We start from the raw sequence: 22,908 nt of genomic DNA, 5'->3' as shown, positions 1-22,908 counted from the left end.
AGGGCCCATAGAGCACTATATAATAGGTTGTCATTTGGGATGCGTCCCAGGATGGTTACCATGGTAACATTTCATCACTGGTGTGCTGTGGGTTTCTGGGTGTTTTTATCTCCACCTCAACTTCCTCTCTGTCTCATGTTGTCATAAATGTTGAAGCCGTGTTGAATGGACCAAACTGCAGGCGGAATGTGGATACTCATCTTTTAATGTAAAGAATAATAAATTAAAGCAAAGTATACACAGGGAAACAATAAACACGAAACTCACGACAGGCTAACACGCTTACTACAAACAAAAAAGACTAGCAGTGTTAGCACAACCACCCACAAACTCAAGTGACAAACATACTCCTAAATATATGACTCCCAATCAGGAACAACGATCCCCAGCTGTTCCTGATCAGGAGTCACAAGACTAACACAGAAACAGACATACTAGACAACACATACAGACTTCTTCTGCCACGTCCTGACCAAAATACTACACCACTACTCCCTCTGCTGGTCAGGACGTGACACATGTCTTCATTTGTACCTTAGTTAGTTGGTATCTGTTGGTTAACATGGTTACCCATGGCAACAACTTGGATCTACTATTGTGGTGTGTATTGTGGTGTGTTGTTTGGTGTGTTGTGTGGTGTGTTGTGGCATGTCTTGTGGGGTATGTATGGGTGTCTGAGCTGTGTGCCAGTAGTTCAAACAGACAGTGTGTTGTGTGGTGTAGTGTGTGGTGTGTTGTTGTTGTGTGTGTTGTGGTGTGGTTTTGTGGTGTGTTGGTGTGGTGTGGTGTTGTGGTGTTGTTGTGTGTGTTGTTGTGGTTTGGTTTTGTGGTGTGTTGTTGTGCATGTTGTTGTGGTGTGGTGTTGTTGTTGTGCATGTTGTTGTGGTGTGGTGTTGTTGTTGTGTGGTGTGTTGTGTGGTGTGTTGTGGCATGTCTTGTGGGGTATGTATGGGTGTCTGAGCTGTGTGCCAGTAGTTCAAACAGACAGTGTGTTGTGTGGTGTAGTGTGTGGTGTGTTGTTGTTGTGTGTGTTGTGGTGTGGTTTTGTGGTGTGTTGGTGTGGTGTTGTGGTGTTGTTGTGTGTGTTGTTGTGGTTTGGTTTTGTGGTGTGTTGTTGTGCATGTTGTTGTGGTGTGGTGTTGTTGTTGTGGTGTGGTGTTGTGGTGTGTTGTTGTGGTGTGGTGTTGTTGTGTATGTTGTTGTGGTGTGGTGTTGTTGTTGTGCATGTTGTTGTGGTGTGTTGTTGTTGTGGTGTGTATTGTGGTGTGTTGTGTGGTGTGTTGTGTCGTGTGTTGTGGCATGTCTTGTGGGGTATGTATGGGTGTCTGAGCTGTGTGCCAGTAGTTCAAACATACAGTGTGTTGTGTGGTGTAGTGTGTGGTGTGTTGTTGTTGTGTGTTGTGGTGTGGCTTTGTGGTGTGTTGGTGTGGTGTTGTGGTGTTGTTGTGTGTGTTGTTGTGGTTTGGTTTTGTGGTGTGTTGTTGTGCATGTTGTTGTGGTGTGGTGTTGTTGTTGTGCATGTTGTTGTGGTGTGGTGTTGTTGTTGTGGTGTGGTGTTGTTGTGTATGTTGTTGTGGTGTGTTGTTGTGGTGTTGTGGTGTGGTGTTGTTGTGTGTGTTGTGGTGTGGTTTTGTGGTGTGTTGGTGTGGTGTTGTGGTGTTGTTGTGTGTGTTGTTGTGGTTTGGTTTTGTGGTGTGTTGTTGTGCATGTTGTTGTGGTGTGGTGTTGTTGTTGTGGTGTGGTGTTGTGGTGTGTTGTTGTGGTGTGGTGTTGTTGTGTATGTTGTTGTGGTGTGGTGTTGTTGTTGTGCATGTTGTTGTGGTGTGTTGTTGTTGTGGTGTGTATTGTGGTGTGTTGTGTGGTGTGTTGTGTCGTGTGTTGTGGCATGTCTTGTGGGGTATGTATGGGTGTCTGAGCTGTGTGCCAGTAGTTCAAACATACAGTGTGTTGTGTGGTGTAGTGTGTGGTGTGTTGTTGTTGTGTGTTGTGGTGTGGCTTTGTGGTGTGTTGGTGTGGTGTTGTGGTGTTGTTGTGTGTGTTGTTGTGGTTTGGTTTTGTGGTGTGTTGTTGTGCATGTTGTTGTGGTGTGGTGTTGTTGTTGTGCATGTTGTTGTGGTGTGGTGTTGTTGTTGTGGTGTGGTGTTGTTGTGTATGTTGTTGTGGTGTGTTGTTGTGGTGTTGTGGTGTGGTGTTGTTGTGGTGTGTTGGCGTGGTGTTGTTGTGGTGTGTGTTGTTGTGGTGTGTTGTGGTGTGGTGTTGTGGTGTGTTGTTGTTGTTGTGGTGTGTTGTTGTGGTGTGGTGTTGTGGTGTTGCAGTGTGGTGTTGCGGTGTGTTGTTGTTGTTGTGGTGTTGTTGTGGTGTGTTGTTGATGTGGTGTGTTGTAGTGGGTGGTGTGTTGTTGTGGTGTGTTGTTGTGGTGTGTTGTTGTGCATGTTGTTGTGGTGTGGTGTTGTTGTTTTTGTGGTGTGGTGGTGTGGTGTGGTGTTGTGGTGTGTTGTTGTGGTGTGGTGTTGTGTTGTGGTGTTGGGGTGTGTTTTTGTGGTGTGTTGTTGTGGTGTTGTGGTGTTGATGTTGTGGTGTTGTGTGTGTTGATGTGGTGTGTTGTTGTAGTGTGGTGTTGTAGTGTGGTGTTGTGGTGTGGTGTGTTGTGTTGTTGTAGTGTGGTGTTGTAGTGTGGTGTTGTGGTGTGTTGTTGTGGTGTGTTGTTATGTTGTGGTGTGTTGTTATGTTGTGGTGTGTTGTTGTGGTGTGTTGTTGTGTTATGGTGTGTTGTTGTGCAGGTGGTGTGTTGTTGTGTGTTATGGTGTGCTATGTTATTGTGTGTTCTGTAGTGGTGTGGTGGTGTGTTGTGGTGTTGTGTCATTGTGGTGTGATGTGTGTTGTTGGACTCCTGAGTGGCGCAGCGGTCTACGGCGATGCATCTCAGTGCTAGTGGCGTCACTACAGACCCTGGTTCGATTCCAGGTTGCATCACAACCGGTTGTGATTGGAAGTCCCATCGGACGGTACATAATTGGTCCAGTGTCCGGGTTTGGCTGGGGAAGGCTGTCATTCTAAATAAGAATTTGTTCTTAACCTCTATGGGCTAGGTGGGACGCTTGCGTCCCACCTTCTCAACAGCCAGTTGAATCCTGTGGCGCGTTGTTCAAATACCTTAGATATGCTATTACTTCAATTTTTTTAAAATATGACTATTTTACACCATTTTAAAGATAAGACTCTCGTTAATCTAACCACACTGTCCGATTTCAAAAAAGCTTTACAACGAAAGCAAAACATTAGATTATGTCAGCAGAGTACCCAGCCAGAAATAATCAGACACCCATTTTTCAAGCTAGCATATAATGTCACATAAACCCAAACCACAGCTAAATGTAGCACTAACCTTTGATGATCTTCATCAGATGACAACCCTAGGACATTATGTTATACAATACATGCATGTTTTGGTCAATCAAGTTCATATTTATATCAAAAACCAGCTTTTTACATTAGCATGTGACTAGCATGTGACTAGCATTCCCACCGAACACTGCCGGTGAATTTACTAAATTACTCACGATAAACGTTCACAAAAAGCATAACAATTATTTTAAGAATTATAGATACAGAACTCCTCTATGCACTCGATATGTCCAATTTTAAAAATAGCTTTTCGGTGAAAGCACATTTTGCAATATTCTCAGTAGATAGCCCGGCATCACAGGGCTAGCTATTTAGACACCCAGCAAGTTTAGCACTCATCAAAGTCAGATTTACTATAAGAAAAATGTTATTACCTTTGTTGTCTTCGTCAGAATGCACTCCCAGGACTTCTACTTCAATAACAAATGTTGGTTTGGTCCAAAATAATCCATCGTTATATCCAAACAGCGGCGTTTTGTTCGTGCGTTCTAGACACTATCCTAAAGGGTAAATAAGGGTGGCGAGCATGGCGCAATTCGTGACAAAAAAATTCTAAATATTCCATTACCGTACTTCGAAGCATGTCAACCGCTGTTTAAAATCAATTTTTATGCCATTTTTCTCATGTGGCTCAGTTGGTAGAGCATGGTGTTTGCAACGCCAGGGTTGTGGGTTCGATTCCCACGGGGGACCAGTACGGGAACAAAAAATGTATGAAATGAAATGTATGCATTCACTACTGTAAGTCGCTCTGGATAAGAGCGTCTGCTAAATGACTAAAATGTAAATATAAATAAAAAAGCGATAATATTCCGACCGGGAATCTGCTTTTAGGTAAACAGACAAAGGAAAAGAAAGCATTCGGTCGAAGCGGGCACGCGCCTAAGCCCATAGTACTCTGAGTGGCCATTTGCCAAAAGCGATAAAGTGTTTCAGCCAGAGCCTGCCTCGATATCGTTCAGCTTTTTCCCGGGCTCTGGGACCCTATGGAAGCCGTAGGAAGTGTCACGTTATTGCACAGATCCTGAGTCTTCAATAAAAAGAGCCAAGATGAAACACTACTTCTCAGACAGGCCACTCCCTGCTTGAAATCTTCTCAGGTTTTGGCCTGCCATATGAGTTCTGTTATACTCACAGACACCATTCAAACAGTTTTAGAAACTTTAGGGTGTTTTCTATCCAAAGCAATAATTATATGCATATTCTAGTTACTGGGCAGGAGTAGTAACCAGATTAAATCGGGTACGTTTTTTATCCAGCCGTGTCAATACTGCCCCCTAGCCCTAACAGGTTAACTGACTTGCCTAGTTGAATGAAGATACAAATAAATTGTGTTTTGGTGCAGAAAAGATACAGGTGTGATGGTTGTTGTTGTGCAGGCGGGATTGTTTTGTTGTGTAGGTATGATTGTGTTGTGTTCTGTTGTGTCCTGTTCTGTTGTGTTGTACTGTGTAGTGTCGATCCAGGTGTGATGGTAGTGTTTTGTGTTTCCTTCAGTACTGACCTGTGACCAGTTCAAAGCGGATGAGACTCCTGGACAGGTGAGTTCTAAACCCAGACACCTGTGTTTTAATTAATACTTTTAAGTACTATCTTCAGGCACTACAATATATGTCTTGCTATAAATGTTTTAACCCACATAAGGTCAATGAACATCTCCTCTCTCTCAGACTGTCCCAGGTTTAGCTGGTCTCCTGTCTCTGATGAGGAACAGCTGTCTGGCATTAAGTAACTCTGGGGACGCAGCCGCAGGGAGGCTGACTGGAGAGATGCTACTGGAGGTAACACACACACACACACACACACACACACACACACACACACACACACACACACACACACACACACACACACACACACACACACACACACACACACACACACACACACACACACACACACACGGTGCAATCATGCATGCATGTACACATATACACCTCGTTCACTCACTTCCTGTTTCCTGTTTCTACTTCCCGTGTGTAGAATGTATTCACGGAGATAGACGGTTTCCTGTCTCAAGGTATCCTAAGCAACAGCCGGGAGGTGAGTGGGTTGCTAGGCACCGTGGAAGACGCCATGAGGTTCATCGGGCCACAGCTCAGAGACAACCACACCACCATGGAGAAAAACCACACAGGTAACACACACACACACACACACACACACACACACACACACACACACACACACACACACACACACACACACACACACACACACACACACACACACGAACATGCAGACACACACACACATACACACACACATGAACATGCAGACACACACACACACACATACACACATGCACACACTCACATACACACACACACACACACACACACACACACACATGCACACACACAAGCATACACACACACAAACATACACACACACACTCCTGAACACACTCACACACATCCTCCTTCGCCTTAACCCTTGTCCTTGTACACAGAGGCTGAGATTGCAGTGAGGAGGGGACAGACTCCGCCCACTGGGCCAATCAGCCTGGCCAATGACAACGCTCGGCTGGACACCAGCTGGGAGACAGCCACCGGCAATGGGACATACCCAGGTAGCCTACTCTTCTTCATCATCATCATCATCACCATCTTCTCTATAACTAAGTGCTCTAACTTTTAGTACCAATAACCGTCCAAAACTTCCCATGTTGCGCAGAAATCCGAGATTCCGGATTTCCTATTTATTCCTTCTTTATTCCAGGAATCTCCCAACAAGGATACCTGAAAAACCTGGGAATTTTGGGAAAGTTACAAGATATTTTGGTAACCTGTTTCATTCTGTGCTTCCCAGGTTTCACTCTGGCTGGGTTGGTGTGTTACAAGACAGTGGAGAGATCTGTCAACAACTCCTTCCAGTACCTCACTGACACAGACACAGACACAGACACAGACACAGACACAGACACAGACACAGCAACATCCACAGCATCAAAGCCTAGCTACCAGATCAGTTCCAAGGTGGTAACAGCTCTCGTCAGTAACCCAGCAACAGACCACCTCACCCAGCCTGTCATCCTCACCTTCAAACATCTCCAGGTATCATTTAATAATATTATAATAGCTGATGTTAATATATGATGTATGTAAATATTATAGTATATTACAATTGTACAGCTAGAGCTAGGACCTTTTCACGTAATGACGATGGCCTAACAGACTGACTGCTTTCTAAGAAGTGCTTAGCCAATGTTTGTCTCTCTCTCTCTCTGTTTCTCTGTCTGTCTCTCTCTCGCTGTCTCTTTCTCCCTCCCCCCCCCAACCCCAGGTGAGGGCGGAGTCATCAGAAATGAACTATACCTGTGTGTTCTGGTCGGAGGGGCGTGTCCATGAAGAGGGAGGTGCGTGGTCAAGGAGTGGCTGTACCAAAGTCACGTCTAACGCTACACACACTGTGTGTTCCTGTACCCACCTTAGCAGCTTTGCTGTTCTCATGGCCCTCTACCCTGTAAAGGTACACACACACACACACACACACACACACACACACACACACACACACACACACACACACACACACACACACACACACACACACACACACACACACACACTGGTTGATGTCAAGATAATGCTCCTTACCCTATGTTGTCAGTTGAGTAGGTTGAGTAATGAGTTAAAGGCTGTGTTGTTTTCAATCAACTGAGGATAGCTGAAGCTGCTTAACATTAACTGAGGATAGCTGAAGCTGCTTAGCATTAATTGAGGATGGCTGAAGATGCTTAACATTAACTGAGGATAGCTGAAGATGCTTAACATTAACTGAGGATAGCTGAAGAAACTTAACATTAACTGAGGATAGCTGAAGATGCTTAACATTAACTGAGGATGGCTGAAGATGCTTAACATTAACTGAGGATAGCTGAAGATGCTTAACATTAACTGAGGATGGCTGAAGATGCTTAACATTAACTGAGGATGGTTGAAGATGCTTAACATTAACTGAGGATAGCTGAAGATGCTTAACATTAACTGAGGATAGCTGAAGATGCTTAACATTAACTGAGGATGGCTGAAGATGCTTAACATTAACTGAGGATGGCTGAAGATGCTTAACATTAACTGAGGATAGCTGAAGATGCTTAACATTAACTGAGGATGGCTGAAGAAGCTTAACATTAACTGAGGATAGCTGAAGATGCTTAACATTAACTGAGGATAGCTGAAGATGCTTAACATTAACTGAGGATGGCTGAAGATGCTTAACATTAACTGAGGATAGCTGAAGATGCTTAACATTAACTGAGCTCTTTGTCTTAAATGGTGTTGATGGCTCTTCAAACCAAACTAGCTAGCTTTGTTAACCTGATGAACAGGCTAATTCTCTCTTTCCTTCCCTCCATGCATCTTGATGTTATACAGTGGTGATTTTAGCATGTAAATCTTGGTGGGGCAAACCCAAATAAATGTAGGATGCATGTCAGCAAGCCACTACACAACACAACACTAAACAATACATGAATTGCACTGTAACGGTGAGAAATGGTGCCCACAAACTGTTAGGGCCTACATAAAGCTGTCCCAACAGCAAAGTCCCAACACCTTACCACTGCTACACCTGGCTATCAGCGGAGCCTTGTCTGGCAGTGAAACAGTTAATTCAGCCTCATTTACTGCCTTTAAAAAAACATAGCTGATATGGCTGACTTGCTTAAACAAATGTGGTTTCTACTGACAATTGAGATGTACAAACTATGGCATAAGGGGACGACAAGCAGATAAGAGGCAATACGTCATTATGATTAAGACATTAATGAGCGAGCGACGACGGACGTGGTGAATATAACTATTTGTTCAGCAATTTTGAAATGTACAGCGATAGAATTCAGAACATGGGCCATTCTTACAGTGTTCTCCCTGTACAACAAGTCAGAAACATAGGATAAAAAAAGGGGGCAAATAAACAGACAATGAAAGCGCTTACAATATTCAATGATTACATTTCTCTAAAACAGGTTATAGGCTACATGTGCACCACCAAGTCAGAACAGTTGGCGAAATAAAGAGGTGAAAATAGACAAAATTATTAGGGTGAGGCACATTGGGTATTTGATGTAAAAAAAGATACACTTAAAATAACACTATTCTATTATAGAATGTTGTGTGTGCTGAATTTGCGTGTATGCCAAGTGCCACCACTACTATCAATAGCACTGTCAAAGCTGTACACAAAAAGTTATCAAATAAGCACACTGGCCATGAACGATGTGTTTACAATCCCTCGTTGTTACAAATAGGCCAACTTATTAAGGTGAGGCACATGGGCAACTAACAGCTTACTACACAACATACACTTAGGTATACTGTAGCTAAGAAGGTAATACTATCTCCCTGGCATATTACATCATTTATACAGCAGCATACAAGATATTTTTGGACTCAACTTGTGATGTGCTCACTTTAACAGGAAGGTGGCACGGCGGTCCTTTGTGGGCAAATTTTATCATCAAACTTTGTCATCAGAGTCTGGCATTCTCTGGATTTATGGTGGGAACTCTGAAAAAAAAACACGCAGCCATTCCATTGAAATCAGGCTAAAGATTGCTTTGTATTGCTTGCAGTTAGCCATTGATTCTTTACAAACCACTTACTGTTGGGTTAAGTTGGCACCGGAGAAAAAGGCAGACGTTTTACATTCCCCCAACCGATAGTTTTTTGTTTGTTTGTTTATTTGCATTGAATGAACTGTATTCCACCATAAGCAAACAAGAAAACGCTCACCCAGAGGCGACACTCCTAGTAGCCGGGGACTTTAACGCAGGGAAACTTAAATCCGTTTTACCAAATTTCTATCAGCATATTAAATGTGCAACCAGAGGGGAAAAAACACTGGACCACCTATACTCCACACACAGAGACGCATACAAAGCTCTCCCTCGCCCTCCATTTGGCAAATCTGACTATAATTATATCCTCCTGACTCCTGCTTAGAAGCAAAAATTAAAGCAGGAAGCACCAGTGATGAGATCAATAAAAAAGTGGTCAGATGAAGCAGATGCTAAGCTTCAGAACTGTTTTGCAAGCACAGACTGGAATATGTTCCGGGATTCCTCCGATGGCATTGAGGAGTACACCACATCAGTCATTGGCTTCATCAATAAGTGCATCGATGACGTCATCCCCACAGTGACCGTACGTACATTCCCCAACCAGAAGCCATGGATTACAGGGAATATCCGCAGTGAGCTAAAGGCTAGAGCTGCCGCTTTCAAGGAGCGGGACTCTAACCCGAAAACTTATAAGAAATCCCACTATGCCCTCCGACGAACCATCAGGCAAAGCGTCAATACAGGACTAACACGGAACCCAAACCGGTTGCGCGTGTGCGCCATCGTGCGCAATTGTGCATGAATGTATTTTGTCCTCCCACACTAAACGCAATCACGACACGCAGGTTAAATATCAAAACAAACAAACCAATTACATTAATTTGGGGACAGGTCGAAAATCATTAAACATTTATGGCAATTTAGCTAGCTAGCTTGCACTTGCTAGCTAATTCGTCCTATTTAGCTAGCTTGCTGTTGCCAGCTAACTTGTCCTGGGATATAAACATTGAGTTGTTATTTTACATGAAATGCACAAGGTCTTCTACTCCGACAAATAATCCACACATAAAACAGTCAACCGAATTGTTTCTAGTCATCTCTCCTCCTTCTAGGCTTTTTCTTCTCTTGACTTTATATTGCGATTGGCAACTTTCATAAATGAGGTGCATTACCGCCACTAACCTCGTTCGTCTTTCAGTCACCCATGTGGGGATAACCAATGAGGAGATGGCACGTGGGTACGTGCTTCTATAAACCAATGAGGAGATGGGAGAGGCAGGACTTGCAGCTCGATCTGCGTCACAAATATAACTGACTTCTATTTTAGCCCTTGGCAACGCAGACGCTCGTTGGCGCGCGAACAGTGTGGGTGCAATAATTGAATAATATAGATTTCTAAATTTATTTTGCAACTCTCGCACATGCGACGTGAGCGGTGTAGTCAGCTTGTAAGATCAAATCATACTACACCGACTCTGACACTCGTCGGATGTGACAGGCCTAGCAAACCATTACAGACTACAATGGGAAGCACAGCCGAGAGCTGCCCAGTGACACGAGCCTACCAGACAAGCTAAACCACTTCTATGCTCGCTTCGAGGCAAATAACACTGAAACATGCATGAGAGCACCAGCTGTGCCGGAAGACTGTGTGATCACGCTTTCCGCAGCCGATGTGAGTAAGACCGTTAAACATTCACAATGCCGCAGGGCCAGACGGATTACTAGGACGTCTACTGCGAGCATGCGCTGACCAACTGGCAAGTGTCTTCACTGACATGTTCAACCTCTCCCTGTCCGAGTCTGTAATACCAACATGTTTTAAGTAGACCAGAGTGCCTGTGCCCAAGAACACTAAGTTAACTTGCCTAAATGACTACCGACCCGTGGCACTCACGTCTGCAGCCATGAAGTGCTTTGAAAGGCTGGTCATGGCTCACATCAACACCATCATCCAAGAAACCCTAGTCCCACTCCAATTTGCATACCGCCCCAACAGATCCACAGATGATGCAATCTCTATTGCACTCCACACTGCCCTTTCCCACCTGAACAAAATGAACACCTATGTGACAATGCTATTCATTGACAACAGCTCAGCGTTCAACACCATTGTGCCCTCATAGCTCACCAATAAGCTAAGGACCCTGGGACTAAACACCTCCCTCTGCAACTGGATCCTGGAGTTACTGATGGGCCGCCCCCAGGTGGTAGGGTAGGAAACAACACATCCGCCACGCTGATCCTCAACACAGGGGCCCCTCAGGGGTGCGTGCTCAGCCCCCTCCTGTACTCCCTGTTCACTCATGACTGCACGGCCAGGCATGACATCATCATTAAATTTGCCGATGACACAAGTGGTAGGCCTGATCACCGACAACGACAAGATAGCCTATAGGGAGGAGGTCAGAGACCTGGCCTTGTGATGCCAAGAGAGCAACCTCTCCCTCAACGTGATCAAGACAAAAGAGATGATTGTTGGCTACAGGAAAAAGAGGACCGAGCACGCCCCCATTCTCATCAATGGGTCTGTAGTGGAGCACGATGAGAGCTTCAAGTTCCTTGGTGTCCACATCACCAACAAACTAACATGGTCCAAGCACACCAAGACAGTCGTGAAGAGGGCACGACAAAACCTATTCCCCCTCAGGAGACTGAAAAGATTTGGCATGGGTCCTCAGATCCTCAAAAGGTTCTACAGCTGCACGATCGAGAGCATCCTGACTGGCTGCATCACTGCCTGGTATGGCAACTGCTCGGCCTTCAACCGCAAGGCACAACAGAGGGCAGTGCGAACGGCCCAGTACATCACTGGGGCCAAGCTTCCTGCCATCCAGGACCTCTATTCCAGGCGGTGTCAGAGGAAGGCCCTAAAAATGATCAAAGACTCCAGCCACCCTAGTCATAGACTGTCTAGGTCCAAGAGGCTTCTAAACAGCTTCTACCCCCAAGCCATAAGACTCCTGAACATCTAATCGAATGGCTACCCAGACAATTTGCATTGCCCCCCCCTTTACACCGCTGCTACTCTCTGTTGCTATCATCTATGCATAGTCACTTTAATAACTCTACCTTCACGTACATACTACCTCAACTAACCGGTGGCCCCGCACATTGACTCTGTATTGGTACCCACCTGTATACTGTCTCGCTATTGCTATTTTACTACTGCTTTTTAATTACTTGTACTACTTAATTACTTGTGCTACTTAATTACTTGTTACCTTTGTCTCTTATTCTTATACATATTTTTTTAACTGCGACGTTTTATCTACAATTTCTCTTCATTTTTTCTCTTCATATGACAAGTATTAAAAATGTCGACTTGATTCATGATCGTGACTGCTAGCTAAGACTTTGAAAGTAAGATGTTGACATGATCGGTTCAAGTCAAAGCCAGTATACATATGACGTGATTTGACGTCATTTTATCTGTGGCCAATGACCTTGAGCATTCTTGGAAGGGCACTTGTAATATAACTCTATGGCAGGACCCAAAGGGCTGACATTTTGTATGTCTACCCTTACTAAGGACTTAAACTTGGCGATGATGTAGTGTCCCCATGAGTGACAGAACACTGAGCCAATCACGGCGCAATGCTGCTATTTTCTGCTGTCTCGCCCCACCACCACAGAAAGCGCTGAGCTACGCTGAAACACCTCTTTTTGGAGCTGCATCACTTAAGATAGATATATATTTCTTAATTGTTTGCAAACTGATATGTGACACGTATTAATGGCAAAATAACATGCGAAACAGGCAAGACACCAAAAAATACATTTATATATATATATATATTATTTATTGTATTTTTTAATTTTTTTGCAAAAAATGTGGGGCTCAAAACAGATGAATGACGGATCAACACTGATGTTATATATTATGTAAACCTCCCTCCCTCCTTCCAGGATACCTTTGAGCTGTGTCTGTTGACGTGGCTGGGTCTGTCGGTGTCTGTGGTGTGTCTGTTGCTGTGCATCCTGACCTTCTGGCTGTGTCGGTCCATCCAGGGGACACGAACCACCATCCACCTCCACCTCTGTGTCTGCCTCTTCATCGCTGACCTCGTCTTCCTCACCGGCATCTCTCACACACAGAGCAAGGTGGGTATAGGGATGTGGGGAGTGTGTGTGTATGTGTTTGTGTGTGTGTCAATCTGACAATCAAGGTATATATAGCAATTTATCTATTTAATATTTTCCTTGTCACTGAAGATTTGGTGTTGCTCCCCCTAGGATCTTGTACCCCCTTCTATACCCAGGATGACAAACAAATAACTAAAAAGAAGCCCTTTTTTACATCCAGTCAGTTCTAAGTTTTTTGATATTCAATTTGAATTTTATCCCTTTCATCTCTCCTCCTCCCCTCCCCTTCTCCTCCTCTCATCTCCCCTCCTCCCCTCACCTTTCCACCCCTTCTCCACCTCTCCCCCCTCTCCTCTCTTCCACCCTGTCCCCCTCTCCTCTCCTCCACCCTGTCACCCCTGTCCTCTCCTTCCCCCTGTCCCCACCTGGCCTTTCCACTCCTACTCCCTGTCCTCCTGTCCTCTCCTCCCCGTCCCCCCTGTCCTTTCCTCCCCCTCTCCTCCCTACTCGCCTCGCCTCGCCTCGCCTCGCCTCGCCTCGCCCCGCCTGGCCTCGCCTCTCCTCGCCTCTCCTCTCCTCTCCTCTCCTCTCTCAGGGAGGATGTAGGGTTGTAGCAGGTCTCCTCCACCTGTTCTTCCTAGGATCCTTCAGTTGGATGTTGTTAGAGGGGGTTCAGCTCTACCGCATGGTGGTCCTGGTCTTCAACACTACCATAAGGTTATTATTTTATTTGATATATTTATCAATCATATGTGTTATTATATATATAGAGTATACATTAGTATTTATTTGTATTATACATTTATGTTATATTAATTTAGATACGTAATGTCTGTATTTATATTATTTTCTAATCTATAATCTATTTTCATTATACACTACAGTTCAAAAGTTTTGGGTCACTTAGAAATTTCTTTTTTTTTTTGAAAGAAAGAAAAACAAATTATTTTGTCCATTAAAATAACATAAAATTGATCAGAAATACATTGTAGCCTTCATCTCTCAGAACAACAATAGACTGATGATTTTCAGAAGAAAATTATTTGTTTCTGGCCATTTTGAGCCTGTAATCGAACCCACAAATGCTGATGCTCCAGATACTCAACTAGTCTAAATAAGGCCAGTTTTATTGCTTCTTTAATCAGAACAACAGTTTTCAGCTGTGCTAACATAATTGCAAAAGGGTTTTCTAATGATCAATTAGCCTTTTAAAATGATAAACTTGTATTAGCTAACACAACGTGCCATTGCAACACAGGAGTGATGGTTGCTGATTATGGGTCTCTGTACGCCCATCTAGATATTCCATAAAAAATCTGCCGTTTCCAGCTACAACAGTCATTTACAACATTAAGTGTCTACACTGTATTTCTGATCAATTTGATGTTATTTTAATGGACAAATGTTTTTATTTTCTTTCAAAAACAAGGTCATTTCTAAGTGACCCCAAACTGTTGAACGGTGGTGTATGTCTTACTACTTTATTTTATCTTGATATTATTATTACCTTGGTGTGTTACCTTTTCTTTTAACTGCTATTTTATGAACCTATGTGGTTCTTCTTCCTACTGTAGACCTCTGTACCTGTATTTTATGAAGCTCTGTGATTCATCTTCTTACTGTAAACCTCTATACCTGTATTTTATGAATCTCTGTGATTCATCTTCTTACTGTAAGCCTCTGTACCTGTATTTTATGAATCTCTGTGACTCTTCTTCTTACTGTAGACCTCTGTACCTGTATTTTATAAATCTCTGTGATTCATTTTCTTACTGTAGACCTCTGTACCTGTATGCTGTGGGATATGGACTGCCACTGGCTATAGTCATCATCTCTGCTATCACCTACCCAGATGGATACGGTACCACACAACAGTGAGTGTGTGTCTGAGTCTCTAACTCTGTGTGTGTGTGTGTGTGTGTGTCTGTGTGTGTGTCTGTGTGTGTGTGTGAGAGAAAGAAAAAGAGTGCTGTGTGTGTGTGACAGAGTGTAGCAAATCTGTCCCATATAAATAACCTGTCAGCTGCTGGTTGCCTCTGGAGAGAGATTTTATTAAACATAATTATAACATGTAAATAACACCAGATAACATAATTCCAACTTTAATATAACCTTATTCTAACTATATCCACTCTGTGTATAATCTGTTGGTTGTCTCCAGAGAAAGATCCTTGATTGAACCTAACTTAAAATGAACACAACGTAACAGAAATATAACATGTACTTAACCTAAATCTAATGTTATCCTCTCTGTGTGTCTCTGTCAGCTGTTGGTTGTCTCTGGAGAGAGGATTCATCTGGAGTTTCTTCGGCCCAGTGTGCACTATCATCATTCTCAACGCTTTCATCTTCATCATCACTGTCTGGAGGCTGGCCCAAAAGTTATCTATTCTCAACCCTGACCTCTCCAACCTACACAAGATCAAGTAAGGGGTGTGTGTTTGTCCCAAAATAAAATGTAACAATTGACATTTTCTTTTCTGCTGCTTACTGTATTGAAACTCCAAAATAAAAACAGTTTTATTGAAAATCTCCCCTACGGCTGTAAACAAAGACTCTAGTATTTCACAGAGAGGCTTTATTTTCTCACACTCCATAAATCAGTGAAAACTTGGTTCTCTTACTATACAAAAAGGACATCCATCTCCAACATCTTAATGAATGACAGATACCAAAGCATTAATTGCAATGATACCATGCAACACCATCCATTGCATAACACCTGTAGCCTTTTGTAACGGTGGCTTGTACAGTGCTTTCCATGCTGGTTTTACCTTGTCACAGAGACCTAGTTTTACCCTCCAAGGAGTGTCTTTCTATTTTTCACTTTATCTTTATTTAAAACCTTGACACCACCCCAAATAACTCCTTAACATTCACCTCATCCAAACCCACCTCTTCCAACCCTCTCAAATCCAGTAATAAAGCCTTTCTGTCTGACTCTGGCATATTGGATGTCATCCCTAGTCTGGGAAATGGGGCGTCTTCATCTGGTCTTTTTGTAGTAACTCTTGATGATAATCCGCTCCTCTGCTGACAGAGCCTTCCTGCAACTTTCCAGCATTTGTCCGACAATCCTTTTCGACCTCACCCCCAAATGTTCAGCCACTTGTCCTCCATCCATTAATGTGGGCCCAGCCATGTCCATTAACTTCCTTAGGGTGATGATTTTTCTCTTTACTAGCATCTTGGAGAAATGTGGAACAGCTTCAGTTGTACAATCCAGTTTTGCCCCATAAACCAGAGGTTCCTCCAACAGCCAGTGCACTGATTCCGCCTTAGTGTGTCTGGACACCTTCATTATACTCCAAACCCTAAGAAGGCCTCTGTAAAATGGAGGTACTCCATCCCTAGAACTCTGACTACTATCAACCAAAAATAAAGCCTTCTTTAATAAATATTGTTGCGGATCAGTGGGACGCTACCGTCCCACCTGGCCAACATCCGGTGAAATTGCAGAGCGCGAAATTCAAATGACAAAAATGTTAATATTAACCTCTTACATCTAGACGTTCCGCTAGCGGAACACCTGCTCCAACATCCAATGATAGGCGTGGCGCGAATTACAAATTCCTCAAAAATCCAAAAACTTCCATTTTTCAAACATATGACTATTTTACACCATTTTAAAGACAAGACTCTCCTTTATCTAACCACACTGTCCGATTTCAAAAAGGCTTTACAGCGAAAGCAAAACATTAGATTATGTCAGCAGAGTACCCAGCCAGAAATAATCAGACACCCATTTTTCAAGCTAGCATATAATGTCACAAAAAACAAAACCACAGCTAAATTCAGCACTAACCTTTGATGATCTTCATCAGATGACACTCCTAGGACATTATGTTATACAATACATGCATGTTTTGTTCAATCAAGTTCATATTTATATCAAAAACCAGCTTTTTACATTAGCATGTGACGTTCAGAACTAGCATTCCCACCGAACACTTCCGGTGAATTTACTAAATTTCTCACGATAAACGTTCACAAAAAACATAACAATTATTTTAAGAATTATAGATACAGAACTCCTTTATGCAATCGAGGTGTCCAATTTTAAAATAGCTTTTCGGTGAAAGCACATTTTGCAATATTCTGAGTAGATAGCTCGCCATCACAGGCTAGCTATTTTGACACCCACCAAGTTTGACCCTCACCAAACTCAGATTTACTATAAGAAAAATTCGATTACCTTTCCTGTTCTTCGTCAGAATGCACTCCCAGGACTTCTACTTCAATAACAAATGTTGGTTTGGTTCCAAATAATCCATAGTTATATCCAAATAGCGGCGTTTTGTTCGTGCGTTCAAGACACTATCCAAGGGTGACGAAGGGTTACGCGCCCCACGCGTTTCGTGACAAAAAAATTCTAAATATTACATTACCGTACTTCGAAGCATGTCAACCGCTGTTTAAAATCAATTTTTATGCTATTTTTCTCATAAAAAAGCGATAATATTCCGACCGGGAGTCGTTGTTTTCGTTCAAAGACGAAAGAATAAAAACATGGGGTCGCCTCGTGCACGCGCCTCCAGTCTCTGTTCTCTGATCGACCACTATCTAAATGCGCAAGTGTTTTTCAGCCAGGGCCTGCAAAGCCAGCATTCAGCTTTTTGCCGCCTTCTGAGAGCCTATGGGAGCCGTAGGAAGTGTCACGTTACAGCAGAGATCCCCTGTTTTGGATAGAGATGATCAAGAAGGCCAAGAAATCGTCAGACAGGGTACTTCCTGTACAGAATCTTCTCAGGTTTTGGCCTGCCAAATGAGTTCTGTTATACTCACAGACACCATTCAAACAGTTTTAGAAACTTTGGAGTGTTTTCTATCCAAAGCTAATAATTATATGCATATTCTAGTTTCTGGGCAGGAGTAATAATCAGATTAAATCGGGTACATTTTTTATCCGGCCGTGAAAATACTGCCCCCTATCCATAACAGGTTAAACATTCATGAAAATACAAGTGTTATACGTCAATCCAGCCACTTTGTCAGATTTCAAAAAGGCTTTATGGCGAAAGCATACCATGTGATTATCTGAGGACAGCTCCCTGCACACAAAAGCATTAACCTGTTAGGGCTAGGGGGCAGTATTGACACGGCCGGATAAAAAACGTACCCGATTTAATCTGGTTACTACTCCTGCCCAGTAACTAGAATATGCATATAATTATTGGCTTTGGATAGAAAAAACCCTAAAGTTTCTAAAACTGTTTGAATGGTGTCTGTGAGTATAACAGAACTCAAATGGCAGGCCAAAACCTGAGAAGATTCCATGCAGGAAGTGGCCTGTCTGACAAATTGTGTTTCATCTTGGCTCTTTTTATTGAAGACTGAGGATCTTTGCTCTAACGTGACACTTCCTACGGCTCCCATAGGCTCTCAGAGCCCGGGAAAAAGCTGAACGATATCGAGGCATCCTCTGGCTGAAACACATTATCGCTTTTGGCAAGTGGCCGATCAGAGTACTATGGGCTTAGGTGCGTGCCCAAGTCGACCGAATGCTTTATTTTCTTTCGTCTGTTTACCTAAACGCAGATTCATGGTCGGAATATTATCGCTTTTTTATGAGAAAAATGGCATAAAAATTGATTTTAAACAGCGGTTGACATGCTTCGAACTACGGTAATGGAATATTTAGAAAATTTTGGTCACGAATTGCGCCATGCTCGTCACCCTTATTTACCCTTTCGGATAGTGTCTTGAACGCACGAACAAAACGCCGCTGTTTGGATATAACTATGGATTATTTTGAACCAAACCAACATTTGTTATTGAAGTAGAAGCCCTGGGAGTGCATTCTGACGAAGACAGCAAAGGTAATAACATTTTTCTTATAGTAAATCTGACTTTGGTGAGTGCTAAACTTGCTGGGTGTCTAAATAGCTAGCCCTGTGATGCCGGGCTATCTACTGAGAATATTGCAAAATGTGCTTTCACCGAAAAGCTATTTTAAAATCGGACATATCAAGTGCATAGAGGAGTTCTGTATCTATAATTCTTAAAATAATTGTTATCCTTTTTGTGAACATTTATCGTGAGTAATTTAGTAAATTCACCGGCAGTGTTCGGTGGGAATGCTAGTCACATGCTAATGTAAAAAGCTGGTTTTTGATATAAATATGAACTTGATTGAACAAAACATGCATGTATTGTATAACATAATGTCCTAGGGTTGTCATCTGATGAAGATCATCAAAGGTTAGTGCTGCATTTAGCTGTGGTTTGGGTTTATGTGACATTATATGCTAGCTTGAAAAATGGGTGTCTGATTATTTCTGGCTGGGTACTCTGCTGATATAATCTGTTTTGCTTTCGTTGTAAAGCCTTTTTGATATCGGACAGTGTGGTTAGATTAACGAGAGTCTTGTCTTTAAAATGGTGTAAAATAGTCATATGTTTGAAAAATTGAAGTTTTTGCATTTTTGAGGTTTTTGAATAACGCGCCACGGGATTACACTGGCTGTTACGTAGGTGGGACGATTTGGTGCCACCTACCCTAGAGAGGTTAAAAAGTCACCAGGAAGCCCATCAGTGCCCTTCCATTTTCCATGCCTTTTAATGCAGTGTATAGCTCCTGCAAAGACAATGGTTGCTCTAGTTCAACCTGAGCTTCTGCAGCCGCCTGTGGGAGCCCATCAAGGAACTGCTGTGTCACTGTTTTATCCTCTTTATACTCACACTTGTAGAGCTCAGCATAGAACTCTACTGCCCTCTGTCTAATTTCACTTGGGCTAGCGAGCTCCTGTCTAACAGCTGATTTGAGGCAATGTATAACTCTTCTTTGTCCATTCTTTTTCTCTAAACCAAATAAAAAATGTGGATGAGGCATCCATTTTAGAGATTCCCTGAAATGTTCTTCTCACCAATGCCCCCTGTGCTCTGATACCCTGCAGGTCTGCCATGTTCCACTATTTCAGACTCTAGGGCGTTCATTTATCTGCTGATATCACTGGGGACATTCATCGTGTATTGATTACAGAATTGTTGAATCTGGATTTTCCCTATATCCCACCACTGTTGAAGAGATACAAAACTGTCCTCTTTAGACCTCCACCTCTCCCAGAAAAAACTTAAACATTTCCTGAAGTGAGCATCACAAAATAAAGTTATATTAAAATGCCAGTATGCACTTTTGGGTTTTACAGCATTAATGTACACCAACTCTGTTACTAAACAATGATCAGAAAATCCCACTGGGGTCATCACACTTGATTTACAGACCTGAGATTGATGCTGGCTAGAGAGATGCTGGCTAACCTAGCTAGAGAGATGGTGTTCTCTCTCACATTAGCCCATGTATACTGTCTCGTGCCTCCATTTTGACTCTGCCAAATATCACATAGTTCATGTGTTACAATAAGGTGATAAAAAAAAAATGTAAGTCCTAAAAAACCTATATGAGGTTCTTTGTGATTTCTATCTAAATCACTGACAGTACAGTTAAAATCCCCTGCAAGAAATAAATCATCCTCAGTATTACATTTCTCAATGGTATTTGATAATGACTCTAAAAAACATACCCTCTCAACTGCCACTACTGGGACATATACATTTATTAAACACATAGTGATGTTTTCATATCTCACTCTAACTTTTAATAACCTCCCCTCCACTACCTCTTCAACCTTATATGACAAAGGCAAAAAACCTTTTGAGAACAGGATGGCCACACCCCCACTTTTTGAGTTTTTATGACTACACACCAATGCCCCCCCCCCCCCCCCCACCCCACTCCTGTTGCCACATAACTTCATTTTCCATATTACTATGCGTTTCTTGTAGAAAACTTATGTCACTTCCCTTTCCCTTTATTAACTCATACACTACGACTCTTTTTTCCCCCGTCTCTTGCACCATTTACTTTTGAAGAAGAAATCTTAAAACTGTTCATGGCTGAAAAAAAACACAGAGTAAGACTCTGTCATTTCCATTAGAATTTACCTCACTTGTCACCACTTTCTTTTTTATTTTACTAGGCAAGTCAGTTAAGAACAAATTAGGGGCTAGAGCGACAGATTATTTTTACCTTGTCATCTCAAGGATTAGATCTCGCAACCTTGCGGTTACAAGTCCAACGCTCTAACCACTAGACTACCTGCCACCCCTTTAGTCTAGCAATTTCTGGGCTTGTCAAACCTCCACCCGTTATTTTTGACATCAGTAACTTTGCCGATTTAATAAACAATTCACTTTCAGGAGAAAAAAAATCTGTTACATAATCCTGCACATATTTCTTCCCTTTTGTTAAATTCAGATATTGACATACCTTTTCAATCCCATACCTCCCTTCCACCCCAATTCTCTCGCTATTTTGTTGTGACGCATCAGAAGCCTCACTCGCTTCTCATCCCCAGAAGAAAACTCCATCTCTACAACCTGTTTATCCTCAACTGATTTATCAATCTGTACAACCTGTTTATCCTCAACTGATTTATCATCTCTACAACCTGTTTATCCTCAAGTGATTTATCATCTCTACAACCTGTTTATCCTCAACTGATTTATCATCTCTACAACCTGTTTATCCTCAACTGATTTATCAATCTGTTTATCCTCAACTGATTCATCATCTCTACAACCTGTTTATCCTCAACTGATTTAACAATCTGTACAACCTGTTTATCCTCAACTGATTTATCATCTCTACAACCTGTTTATCCTCAACTGATTTATCAATCTGTACAACCTGTTTATCCTCAACTGATTTATCATCTCTACAACCTGTTTATCCTCAACTGATTCATCATCTCTACAACCTGTTTATCCTCAACTGATTTATCAATCTGTACAACCTGTTTATCCTCAACTGATTTATCATCTCTACAACCTGTTTATCCTCAACTGATTTATCATCTCTACAACCTGTTTATCCTCAACTGATACATAATCTCTACAACCTGTTTATCCTCAAATGATTCATCAATCTGTACAACCTGTTTATCCTCAACTGATTCATCATCTCTACAACCTGTTTATCCTCAACTGATTTGTCATCTCTACAACCTGTTTATGCTCAACTGATCTATCATCTCTACCTTCCTCTTAGAATTAGAACCTTCACCACCCCTTAAATTCTTCCTCTTCCACCTCAGTACTTTGAAAACAGCTGCTTCATTTTCCATTGTTTCACTCTCCTCTTGAACTCCCATTTCATTCTCCAGCACCTCCTCAGCGACCTCCATCGCAGTCTCACCTACTCCCCCCCGCCCTCTTTTCCCTGCTCTACCACAACTTCCCCCGTAGCCACATTGCTCTCCTTTCCTATTTATTCCACCACATCTGCCCACCTTCTCCCTTCTCCTGAACCCTTAGCCTGTTCATCCCTTCTCAGTGGTGCTTTAGCTTCACCAGCACTAGAGCTGCTACCGGGCTCTGCACGCTCGTTCTCTGGACAATTACGCACCAAATGCCCCTCTCTTCCACACCCAAAGCATTTCATTGATTCAGTAGAAGCGTGGAACACATAATCAAACCCATCAATCTTGAAACTGACCGCTAAATTCAGTTCGTCAGTATCCTTCTCTAAAATCATGTGCACTTGTCTCCTATGAGATATGACATGTTTCAGCAAAGCCGATTTTCGGCCAAAAATTACCTTTTTTATTGTAGGAACAAGTTCTCCGTGACAAGATAACTCTCGCTCCAATACTTCTCTAACAAAAGGGGGCAACGTTAGAAAGTATAACTTTCTTCACAAGATTCCTAAGAGGGAACACCGACGTCTGTGTCTCCTGCAACACAACACCACTCTCAACTACCGTATTCACCTTTTCAATAGAATCTAAGAATATTACTACAGTGCTATTCATCCTTGAGGCTGATTTTATGCTATCGTACCCAATGACAGC

General features: G+C 42.5%; 1 protein-coding gene across 3 annotated transcripts in view; it reads left to right on the top strand.

Annotated features, from left to right (window-relative positions):
* LOC106592889 (adhesion G protein-coupled receptor E5) overlaps positions 1-22,908 on the top strand; it is a 70,906-nt gene that overhangs the window by 39,278 nt on the left and 8,720 nt on the right. For all 3 annotated transcript variants that reach the window (XM_045709947.1, XM_045709944.1, XM_045709954.1), the window contains exons 4-13: positions 4,903-4,946; positions 5,076-5,186; positions 5,389-5,542; positions 5,858-5,977; positions 6,217-6,461; positions 6,691-6,876; positions 12,881-13,075; positions 13,653-13,774; positions 14,836-14,931; positions 15,325-15,483. In XM_045709947.1, the coding sequence (XP_045565903.1) occupies positions 4,903-4,946; positions 5,076-5,186; positions 5,389-5,542; positions 5,858-5,977; positions 6,217-6,461; positions 6,691-6,876; positions 12,881-13,075; positions 13,653-13,774; positions 14,836-14,931; positions 15,325-15,483 (1,432 nt within the window). The remainder of the gene's footprint in view (positions 1-4,902; positions 4,947-5,075; positions 5,187-5,388; positions 5,543-5,857; positions 5,978-6,216; positions 6,462-6,690; positions 6,877-12,880; positions 13,076-13,652; positions 13,775-14,835; positions 14,932-15,324; positions 15,484-22,908) is intronic.

This window comes from Salmo salar, chromosome ssa02 (assembly GCF_905237065.1).
Source record: "Salmo salar chromosome ssa02, Ssal_v3.1, whole genome shotgun sequence".
NCBI lineage: Eukaryota > Metazoa > Chordata > Actinopteri > Salmoniformes > Salmonidae > Salmo > Salmo salar.
The sequence above is the reverse complement of the archived record's forward strand: the minus strand, read 5'-3'. Positions and strand labels throughout refer to the sequence as shown.